This window comes from Gymnoscopelus microlampas, assembly GCF_963454915.1.
Source record: "Gymnoscopelus microlampas genome assembly, chromosome: 19".
NCBI lineage: Eukaryota > Metazoa > Chordata > Actinopteri > Myctophiformes > Myctophidae > Gymnoscopelus > Gymnoscopelus microlampas.
This window is the reverse complement of record NC_139956.1, coordinates 1,367,922-1,380,421: the sequence shown is the minus strand read 5'-3', so window position 1 is coordinate 1,380,421 and position 12,500 is coordinate 1,367,922. Positions and strand designations below refer to the sequence as shown.

At 41.4% G+C, this 12,500-nt stretch overlaps 1 protein-coding gene across 1 annotated transcript in view; it reads left to right on the top strand.

Moving 5' to 3' along the window:
* nfxl1 (nuclear transcription factor, X-box binding-like 1) overlaps nt 1–12,500 on the top strand; it is a 49,014-nt gene that overhangs the window by 29,800 nt on the left and 6,714 nt on the right. The window contains exons 15-20 of the mRNA XM_084043232.1: nt 1,617–1,737; nt 4,847–5,003; nt 8,319–8,410; nt 9,699–9,720; nt 10,474–10,602; nt 11,784–11,791. Coding sequence (XP_083899358.1) covers nt 1,617–1,737; nt 4,847–5,003; nt 8,319–8,410; nt 9,699–9,720; nt 10,474–10,602; nt 11,784–11,791 — 529 coding nt within the window. The remainder of the gene's footprint in view (nt 1–1,616; nt 1,738–4,846; nt 5,004–8,318; nt 8,411–9,698; nt 9,721–10,473; nt 10,603–11,783; nt 11,792–12,500) is intronic.

The following is a 12,500-nucleotide window of genomic DNA, read 5'->3' as shown; positions in this document are numbered from 1 at the left end:
TCTTTTCATGACCCGCCCCGCACAGGAGCCCAACCCGCCCCAACCCGCCCGCAAAAATATTATACAAATCAACGACTTGGCCCGTCCCGCAACCCGCCAAACAAAACAGAACAAAAAGCGGGCTTTTCAACACACTAGCAAGTCCATTCAGTTGCTTTCAAGAGAGAGAGAGAGAGAGAGAGAGAGAGAGGGAGAAGGAGAGGGAGAGGGAGGGGTGGGAAAAAGAGAGGGAGGGAGAGAGGGAGAAGGAGAAGGAGAGGGAGGGGTGGGAGAGAGAGGGGGAGGGAGAGAGAGAGAGGCCCCCTTTTAGACGACAACGGTCTCTAGAGAAAACGGCAAAATAAAATATCGGACGTGCCGTCCGTTTAGACGGGAACGGCCTTATCGGGGCTTGAATCCGCAACTAAAATCCGCGACTAAAAATAGCAGATCTACAAGCTCACAAAGCGTTGCATTCGCGATGCTTTGTGAGCTTGTAGATCTGCTATTTTTAAAAAGATCTTGAAAAGGAAAAGTGAAATAATATTTGGAATATATAGCCTAGACTCACGGCCCTGATGGAAGCAGTCCAGGTGACGGTCCTGATCCAAGAGTCTGATGACGGTCTGCGGGGATAAATCCATATTCATGGGGGGGGGGGGTCCTTAAAGAACCTGAAGAGGAGGCTGTTGTAAAATAAACAGGTTTTAACTTTGGTTTAAAAATGTCCAGATCTGAGAGAGTCTTGTTTAATATTATGTGTGAAGATTTGTTCCATCATGGTGACACTATGCTGTTTGTTTTAACACACACACGCACACACACACACACACACACACACACACACGCACACGCACACGCACACAGCTTTGTTGATGTGTCGGTAAGGAGACGTGACATGACCCAGGCCTGGTGGTGTGCATATACTGTAGTTAACAAAGGTGTGTGTGTGTGTGTGTGTGTGTGTGTGTGTTCTGTTGTTTACATGATGTAATGTAGTGTGAAGTCATGCATTGACTCACATGTTATTTTGAGTCATCAGAATCAGAAGCAACTGAACAGTATTTAGGACGTTGTAATTAGGGCTGTGCCGATAAACTCATTTCACCATACTGTACCATACACCATGTTGGCCTCACCACATCCATACCATACCATATATGGCACCTTTTTATTATGAAAATATATGGGGGGGAAAAGCAAATGCAAACAAAAAAACACCAAACGATACATATATCGTCATGAAAACGTATCGTGATATATCACTCACAGGACGATATATGGGCACACCCCTACTTGTAATGTATGTTATAAATGTATGTATGGGGGCGGCAGTGGCTCAGGGGTAGAGAGGCCGGGTAGAGTGAACTGGAAACCGCAAGGTTCCCAGTTGGATCCCGGGCTGGGGGGCTCCCCTAGAGTTAGTGTGGAAGTGTCCTTGAGCAATCATTTACCATTTATAAATGTGGACTCAAGTAAAGGAATTAAACTGTGTGTGTGTGTGTGTGTGTGTGTGTGTGTGTGTGTGTGTGTGTGTGTGTGTGTGTGTGTGTGTGTGTGTGTGTGTGTGTGTGTGTGTGTGTGTGTGTGTGTGTGTGTGTGTGTGTGTGTGTGTGTGTGTGTGTGTGTGTGTGCAGGGTCCTGCTATCCGTGTCCAGAGACAGTGGAGGTGAGGTGTGCGTGTGCACAGACCGTTGTCACCGTTCCATGTGGGAGAGAGAGAAACACCCGACCGCCCCGATGCAAACACATGTGCAGGTACACACACACACACACACACACACACACACACACTCACTCACTCACTCACTCACTCACTCACTCACTCACTCACTCACTCACTCACTCACTCACTCACATTTCTTTTTACAAAAAATGACTTATTTCTCATCAATTACTCGCCCCATGAAGCCTTGATTTCATGGATTTTAGTTTTTGTCACATATCTGAGCAAAAAAAAATGTTCTAAATCAGAGGTCTTCAACAGGGGGTCCGCAGAGGCCGCAGGGGGTCCGCAAAATTGTTGCTTGATTAGACAATTAATATTAAAAAAATATATATATATATATTAGGGCTGGGACTCGATTAAAAAAAAAATCTAATTAATTAGAGGCTTTGTAATTAATTAATCGCAATTAATCGCATTTTAATCGCATATCAATATTTGACCTGAGAACAGTGAAAAGCATTTTTTTCAAATGGATTTTGGCATACGTCTTAAAGTACATGTACTCAAGAACTGTACTTAAGTACAATTGTGAGGTATTTGCACTTGACTCTCGAGTATTTCCAATTTCTAATACTTTTACTTCCACTCCAGTAACTCCACTACATCTCAGAGGCAAATATTGTACTTTTTACTCCACTACAACTATTTGAAAACTTTAGTTACTTTGTAGATTTAGATTATTATTATAAAACATACCATGTAACCATGTGAATAAAATAGCAGATCTACAAGCGCAAGGCATTGTGAGCTTGTAGACCTGCTATTTTCCACCACTGGAGGCTGGTAGAGTGTGTTGTTGTTACTGATGTTTTATAGTAGTTTAATTAAATATTAATAAGAATCGCGCGCATGTGACCCGCACCGCACTCCCCCCCCCCCCATAAACCCATTAAGACCTGGAACTATGTCATTTTTAGATTTGAGCTAAAAAGCATTATTTTACACTTTGGGCTATTCAAAAATAGCAGATCTACAAGCTCATATACGAGCTTGTAGATCTGCTATTTTTGAAAAATCGTGAAAATGTGTGCAAATCTTTGAATATATATATTTTTTAAAGCAAACATTTTTAACTCAAATCTTTGCTTCTGGGGGGGGGGTCCCTGAAACTAAATATTTTGATGGGGGTCCGCGGCCAAATACATATAATTTTGGGGGTCCTTGACATGAAAAAGATTGAGCACCACTGATATAGAAACATAGGTTTTTCAGAATACTGTTGAGATTTAGGAGACATGTAGAATCGGCTTCAGGTCTCAATGGGTTAAGGAGAATCTTCGTGTTTGCAAATGTATTTATTTTTTTCCACAAGGGGGCGCTCTAGCGCAACTTAGGAATCATCCTATGTCCCTGTAAAATGGAATGGACCGATGTGACAAGGGCCCCAAAAAACGTCTCTTCCTTCCTCTCCAATGAAAGGATCTGTAGAACGTTGGTTCTCAAAGTGGGGTCCGGGGACCCCCAGGGGTAATTGAGGGGGTTCCAGGGGGTCCCCAGCTAAATGATGGACAGGAACCAAATGGACCCTTATGGGTCTGTAACTCTGAGAGTGTACAAATGGAACCAAATGGACCCTAACGGGTCCATTTGGTTCCATTTTTACACTCTCAGAGTTACATTAACATTGATTTTACAATGTGAATTGGGGTCTCAGAGATATAAATGCCATTAAATGGGGGTCCGTAGCCCTAATGCATGTCAAACTGGGGGTCCTTGAAATTAAAATGGTTGAGAATCACTGCCAAAGAGCTGTAAAAATCTTCTCTTATGGGGGTCCCTGAGGCATATCTTTTCAAATGGGGGTCCACGGGCTAATAAGTGTCAATTTGGGGGTCCTTGACATGAAAAAGTTTGAGAACCACTGGTGTAGAAAAAGGTCAATTCATATATTTTTATCGTGGTGAAAACGTGCTATTTTTCGACGTGCGGTCACTCTGCAATGGCGGATCACGTTAGAAATATTATCGTTCCAGTGGTTAGACGGGACCCTGGACCATCGCCCACACACCTTTTTGTTTACATCCGTGTCCTCGTGGTGGCTTCTACAGCTCTGAACAGATCAGCGTAACGGCGCTGGATGTACCCTACTTTAACACATTAACCGCCGAGACCGCAGCCCTACGGTCCGGGTGCTTTTTCCTTTTCTTCGATTTTTTAATTTTTTTTCAATTTTCTAGGGGGACCATTTTCAGTGTAACACCACCGGAAGTCGACCGGAAGTGCGATCCCGTTTTTTGTTTCCTGTCGGCCTCCATTCTAAGGCGCACACTAAAACCATTGTAAAACCTGTGTAGTTATTTCTCCTCGCATTTCCCATGTTAACATAAACGGTCAGAACTCAAACATGGCGGCTCGGTTTGACACGTGGTCTGGACGTGGTCTGGACGTTCTTCAGAACGGTTTGGAGCAGTCAGTACTCCCACACAACATCAGGTGGGAACTGGCAGCCATGACAACAGAACAATTAAAACGTAAAAGAAAGACAGAAAATAGAATGGAAAAATGAAAAGATGTTGATGATGACGCTGAGTGACCTGGACCTCATAGACTTGTAGTTTTAAGACATCTGGAGCTTGGGTTTGAATATTTTATTGGGCAGAACAATGTACAAACTGCACAATTGCATTTAAAACACTAAAAGGTCCGTCCAAAACAAGTCCTTCTTGTGTTGTTTCCATTGAGGTCCTTGGGAACATTGCTGACTAAACATAGCTGACTGAACATAGCCGACTGAACATAGCCGTGAAAAAAAGAAAATGAAGGAGAACAAGACCAGGAGACCTGGTTCTGCCAGACCCAGGCTAAGCCGGACTTCACATGACGTGTCAGCCTGTGTCTAACCCTTTGTGTCTTACAGTATATATACCATCTGTAGTTGTACTTGTGACATAATAGTGATGTCATGAGTAGTCCCTTATGCCTACTTACTCATGCTGAAGAAACCTAAGGACAAACGGACATACCATGTATGGACGTAATCATGACAGAGCCTCATGTAAGCCATACCCTTCTGGTCTGGCAAAAAACAAGAACCGCTTTTTTGAGAAACACTATTGTAAACAATGAATAAAAATGTTGTCTGTCTGTCTGTCTGTCTCTCTGTCTGTCTGTCTGTCTGTCTGTCTCTCTGCCTCTCAGAGCCCCTCCCTCCTGTCATCACCCCAGCAGAGAGCATCATCGTTGCCATGACGACGCCTGTCCTCCGTGCCGACAGCGCTGCTCTAGGCCCCTCCCCCGCTGTGAACACACATGCCCCGCCCCCTGCCATGACAACGTGCTGGTCAAAACACAACAGGTACACACACACGTACACGCACACACACACACGCACACACGCGCACGCGCACACGCACACGCACACGCACACGCACACGCACACACACACAGGAAGGAAGCATCCCTAAAAGTCTTGCAATACCACATTTCAGATTCTATGGCAGTTCTGGGTCCTATTGGTCTTGGGACGGATAGCTTCCACCCGATTGGCTACTACCTCGTGGATACGTATCCTGTAGGGCAGTGGTTCTCAAACTTTGTCATGTCAAGGACCCCCAAATTGACACTTATTAGCCCGCGGACCCCCATTTGAAATGATAAGCCAGGGACCCCCATAAGAGAAGATTTTTACGGCTCTAGCAGTGATTCTCAGTCATTGTAATTTAAGGACCCCCCAGTTTGACATGCATTAGAGGCTACGGACCCCCATTTAATGGCATTTCTATCCCTGGGACCCCAATTTATATTGTAAAATCAATGTTAATGTAACTCTGAGAGTGTACAAATGGAACCAAATGGACCCGTAGGGTCCATTTGGTTCCATTTGTACACTCTCAGAGTTACAGACCCATAAGGGTCCATTTGGTTCCTATAAATCATTTAGCTGGGGACCCCCTGGTATCCCCTCAAGTACCCCTTGAGAACCAATGCTGTAGGGCAGGGGGTCCCCGACCTTTCTGGGCCCCAAGGACCCCCCTCCAATATTTTCAAGACCTTTGCGCCTTGACGAACTACGATGGTTGTTTCTGAATAGAAGGAGTGAACGACTTCACTACAACTATGACGACTACCTTTTTTCACTGACGAAAACTACATGAAAACTACATAACAACTACATAAAAACTACATGAAAACTACATAAAAACTACATCAAAACTACATCAAAACTACATAAAAACTAAGCTACGATGACTAAAACTAAGACTAAATATATTGACAATTTCTTCAACAAAGACTAAAATGTTAGTGAGGGATCTAGTGGAGCAGAGATCCAGTAGAACTAAAAGACATTTTATCTTTTGTTGCGCTCTGAAAATTGCAGATCTACAAGCTCACAACGCGTCGCGCTGCGAGCTTGTAGATCTGCTATTTTCAGCATGCAACCAAGGGTAAATGATGACGCCATCAAGGCACCGCCGACATACGTTTTAGTCGACTAAATTAACTGTAGATTTACTCGACTATAATCTTATGATATTTAGTCGACTAAAACTAGACAAAAACTTTTCAGATCGACTAAAATATGACTAAAACTAAATGGATTTTTATTCAAAAGACTATGACTAAAACTAAATCAAAATTTGCTGTTAAAATCAACACTGCAACGTAGGCCTTTATCAGACCAGAGAGAGTAAACGATACATCTATTTACATTATGGTCAAGAACAGGGGTGGGCAACTTTGTGGCGAGGGCCACTAAATTTCCACACTCACTCTGGGGGGCCCGCATTGTTTATCGGCACTCTCGCCAGTAGTACCCCATTACTCAAAAAGCCCATAATAGTCACATATGTGATAAATAAGGGATATTAACAATTATTATTCGTTGTAACTTTGTTTTTATTTAGCATTTAGTAATGCTTCTATCAACTTACTACAGCTGTACTGCTAAACAAAACGTCACATTCCTGAGTATGCCTTTCAGAGTATTGCTGTAACCTTGGCTTAAAAATATACAAAAATGAACACTAGAACTATAATTAATAAGGCTTCTATTAAAATAAACGAGAGTGCGCTCTACTGGTGGATAAGGCTGCAACTAACGATTAATTCCATAATCGATGAATCGGGCTCGGATTATCGCACTTATTAAGCAATTACCTTATAATTTTGATTTTAGGTTGTTTTAGGCATGTTCTATCTAACACTAAAGACAATACAGATGAATAATTAATTTAAAAGCACATATACAATTTTGCTCAGCTGCTGATTAGGCTACTACCCATAAAATACATACTGATTGCTTGATTTGATTTAAAAAAAACAACATATTTTAGGCTAAAGGGTAACAGTACTCTTTTAAATTCAAATGTTTCATAAAAAAGGCGATACAGGATAGGTGGGCACTTAACGGTCTTAAGTAATGTAAAGTATACTTGATTTGAACACGACTTAATGTTATCCTTCAACTTCTTGTTTATGCCCCAAAACGACTGGATATACAGGTTTTGTAACAATTTGTAGTTTTGTAGAAATATTAGACCTTAATTGTCGAATGTTTAAGCATGTTCTAATCATGTATACTTTACTTTACTTAAAAACACTTTCCAATTTATTTATTTTTTTACATTTTGGATAAAATAGCCAATTTTACATCAAATGAATTATTATATTCATTCCATTCCATTATCGATTAATCGATTATCGATTAATCGAGTATCAAATTAGTTGGTAACTAATTTAGTAATCGATTTTTAATCGATTAATCGATTAGTAGTTGCAGCCTTACTGGTGGACTGTTGTAATTAAAATGGTTCATGGAAAGTTGCATGTTTGGAACAGCTGAAGGCAATAGTTCACCATTTCGGATATGATTAGATTACTTTGTTTTTCTTTGTGATTTCAAAAGTGCAAAAAAAAACAACTGGGCAAACTGGGCAACTGGCACGGGCCACCAGTTGCCCATCCCTGGTCAAGAACAACAAGTAAAACAGAACATGAGAATAAATGAGCAGGGTAATCTGCATGGTGGTCATAACTAGGTGCTACATGTGCCATTAAATCATTTATTTGACTCATTTCAATACTTTGTCATTTTAAATTTTACCTGTAACTATAATTTCATACTTTCGGCTATTCAGAAATAGCAGATCTACAAGCTCGTAGTGCGGCACCGAGTGCCGCACTACAAGCTTGTAGATCTGCAATTTATTGAAAATCTTGAAAATGTGTGCTTTTTATATATATTCTTTTAAAGCGAACATTTGTAACTCAAATCTTTGATGCTGGGGGGTCCCTGGAACAACATATTTTGAGATGGGGGGTCTGTGGTCAAATACAGATCATTATGGGGGTCCTGGACATGAAAAAGTTTGTGCACCACTGATACATATAGAAACACATGTTTTTCAGAAAACTGTTAGGATTTAGAAGACATTTGTAGATCCGTTCCCAGATTGAATGAGTTAACAGACTAGAGGATGTGGTAACAGGAAGTGCTGCTCTATCTGTCAATCACTATTAAAACATGTTCTGTTATTGATTCAGATAGCATGGAACACAGGGTCAAAGGTCAACTCCATTTAGAAGCTATTTCTGCAAATGACGTGTGTGTGTGTGTGTGTGTGTGTGTGTGTGTGTGTCTATTTGTATGGGTGTCTGTGTGTGTGTGTAGGTCCAGGTATCAGGACCGTGGGAGAAGCCTGCTGGTCCGTCGTTCGTCCAGAAAAATCTGCCTTGTCCTCCGTGTGTCGTTCCCATAGCAACGTATGTGCACACACACACACACACACACACACACACACACACACATGCACACGCATGCGCACGTGTAGCAGAAGCAGGGCAACAGATACATTTAAACACTGGAAATGAGTAACATTAATACCTACTGTATGATATGATTGGACAGATTTCCGGAAGGGGGGTTTTACCAGGCTAACGGTCGCCGACAGGTACTCCTACACGTAACCTCAGTAAAGAAATGGGGGCGAGTGTGTTTTTTTGGGGGCGATCGTTACCTAAGCGTACGTTCTCTCTGTTGTGGTGCTGTCATTGTTTGGCGACAGACAGGGCACGGTGTAAATGCCATCAGCTCACTGAAGCCTTTCCCCTCCACAACGCTGACAGTAGACGTCATCATATCTCAGGCTGTCATCTTGTCTGTCAAACCAGAGATCTGTTCTGCCCGCTGGTCATCACTATGGCGATGGTTTCACGGTGAAGTCTGTCATTCTGCTTTGCTTTGGGTGACGGGCAGGCTTTGGGACCGGCTGTCTCGCCTTAATGTGATTTGACATCACTGATGTTGACCAGTGATACGCGTCCTTTGTTTTGTCGTTTAAACATCTCACACTCCTCAGTGTGAAGCTTCCATTGCCAGTTAAAATGATTGTGACGATGTATTATAATACATTAATTTAGCTGGGGACCACCTGGAACACCCCCCCAAGGACCCCTGTTCACTTTGAGAACCACTGGTTTAAAACTGTAAAAATGTTTAAAGTTTGCGAGGCTGCCTCGCTCACTGATAAATGAAACCATTGTCTATTGTCTTCAACATGTGGTACCCAGACACACACACACACACACACACACACACACGTATGTACACGCACACACACACACACACACACACACACACACACACAGCTGTGTTGGTATTGTTCCTGTCATGGAACATTAGAATTGAGATATCAAACACTGTGTGTGTGTGTGTGTGTGTGTGTGTGTGTGTGTGTGTGTGTTGGTGAAAGAATGACACAGATCATCAAACATGAAGTCATGTGATTCAAGGAACTGGCTCTTAGTTTTATTTAGTTTAGTTTCTTCAGATGATTCTGTTCTTTTATTCTCTTAAATGTTTAACCACTTCAATCCCAGAATGCCTCATTCCGGAATTGAACATGGGTCAGAAATAGCAGATCTACAAACACGTTGTGAGCTTGTAGAACTGCTATTTTTTGTAATAAATAGTGTATAAATGATAAACTGAACCATGTGTTTATAACAAATATTCTATAAATAATCATCTGTGTGTTTTGTGTCTCAACAGATCCTGTTTTGGAGAACATGAGGTAAAATATTACATCTATACTGTAATTATGATTCATAAACTATATACTCTATATTTATTATTATTATTCATGAATGTATTTTCTTTTAAATATATAAATGGTTTTCACTGGGTATACTCACTGTATACGCCCTCTCTCTCTCTCTCTCTCTCTCTCTCTCTCTCTCTCTCTCTCTCTCTCTCTTTACCCCCCCACTAGGGGTGATACGATATATCGATATCGCGATACTTTCTCCCGCGATAAATAATCGATATACTGCCGAAAAATATTGATATTACGAGAAAAAAAAGTGATAAGTTGTTTTTCCGACTCAGTATTTGTGTGATGATGATTTAGAACTGTTTGGTGCTATTTCACGTGTTTATGAATTGAATACAAGGACTATCGTGAAGTATCGTTGGTGAAATTTCATGCAATATATCGTGATGTCGCAATATATCGAATATGGTGATATTATTGTTATCGAGGGCCTAATATCGCCACAGATATCGTATGGTGAGATACACATATCGTCCCCCTACCCCCCACCCCCCTCTCTGTATCTGTCTTTTCTTTGTATATATATATTTTTTCTATTAGTTGTAGCTTGTTTATCAAAACAAACTAAAACACGCCTTCAGACATTATTGGAACATGGTGTAGTTTTGTGAATTTAATGTGTGTGTGTTTGTGTGCGTGTGTGTGTGTGTGTTTGTGTGCGTGTGCGTGTGTGTGTGTGCGTATGTGTGCGTGTGTGTGTGTGTGTGTGTTCAGGTCAGTCCAGTACCGTGTCACCAGCGCGGTCCGTTCTCCTGTAAGCGACCTTGCGGACGCCCTTTGACCTGCGGTAATCATAGCTGCCGGAGGGAGTGTCACACTGTTACCGCCGGCAACAAGGACCAGGTAAACAAACAAGACCACAGGCTCATTAACCCCCCCCCCCCCCAATATCGTATAAACTTGTGTTGCAAATTAAACCTTTTCCATAGAGTTCATAGATAAAGTATGAACAGGGCTGACATGCTGCCGCTCTGCAGAACACAACACCAGCTTCCACTCAGTGTTGATTTCGTCGACTAAAACTATGACGAAAAATGTTTGCAAACTACCTTTTTTCACTGAGGAAAACTAAATATAAACTAAGCTATGATGAGTGAAACTAAGAGTAAATATATTGACAATTTTGTCAACAAATAAAAACTAGACTAACATGTTAGTGAGGGATCTAGTGGAGAAGACATCCAGTAGAACTAAAAGACAAGTCATTTTATGTTTGGTTGTGCTCGGGTGTTGCGCTCTGAAAATAGCAGATCTACAAGCTCACAACGCGTCGCGCTGCGACACGTTGTGAGCTTGTAGATCTGCTATTTTCAGCATGCAACCAAGTGTAAAATCAGCCATTACGACGTCATCAAGGCACCGCCAACATACATTATAGTCGACTAAATCAACTGTAGATTTAGTCGACTAAAATATTATAATATTTAGTCGACTAAAACTAGACTAAAAAACTAAAACATTTCAGATGACTAAAATATGACTAAAACTAAATCAAAATGTTATGTCAAAATCAACACTGCTTCCACTTGCCCTGTTGCACCACAGGCCTTATCCTGAAGGGACAAACGTGGCATCTTTTCCATGGGGGCAGTGTTGCTGCTTGGAGCATCAACACTAACTCAACACAGTGTCAGAACCCATGTTCAGGTGTCAGTCACACACCTGTGGACTACTGACACACGCTCAAAACGGGAACGATTACCAACAGAAGCATATTTGGGGGTGCTACCCACACGTTTAGCTGTGTTGCTCAATCCACGAATGCCCGATCCTTACAAGCTGTACCTCTGATCTGAGGTACAACTAAATAAGGTGACTAATCAACGATAAAAATGATATGAAACTCATACCTATACGCCTATTCATAATGATATGAAACACAATACCAATTGATATTATTGAAGAGGAGATATAATCAACCAAAGTTAAGTTTCCGAACTTTTAGTGTGCGGTTTAGTTTCATAGACGTGTGTGACAGACACTGTCATCAGTGTAGTGAAACAAGTCCACTCTTTCTTTTTTAGATTAAAGAGTATCAGAATAGACCTAACGTGTTAAATTGATTCAATTGTAAATTCATGTTCAGAATCACAGCTTCTATAAAACCCCAATTGTCTGATAATTCATGAAAGAGAAAGAGCTTTTATTTGTTCTGAACATGTTTATGTTTAATGACTTTAATGACGGAAATTATGACGCAAGGTTGAAAACGGCTTAACTTCAGGTTCCCTCATGACACACACACACACACACACACACACACACACACACACACACACACACACACACACACACACACACACACAGTTATTAAATAGAGTAAACAGACCATCCATCTGGAAGCAGATCATGTGACCATCTGTGTGCTTGTTTTACAAGGGCTCTGCGGAGTTGCCTGTTCTGCGAGAGAAACAAGCAACCAGGTTGATGCCAATACTTTTGTACTTTTTATGAAATACATTTTTTAAATTCCTGACTTTTACTTGTGTAACAGAGTATTTCTATATTGCAGGATTGATACTTTAACTTAAGTAAAAACATTTGAGTACTTTTTCCACCCACCACTGCTAATTAACATGCATTTCGGGTTCGGGTTCTACAACTCTAACCCGCAACTACCAATATTTAGAAGACACTTCACAGGCAAACAAGCCCAAAGTGGCTTATAATAAGCAGACGTGGCAACACTGGTTCTTTTCCAGGTTTATTGGGTTTTCTTCACAGCGCGTCTCATGAGCTTT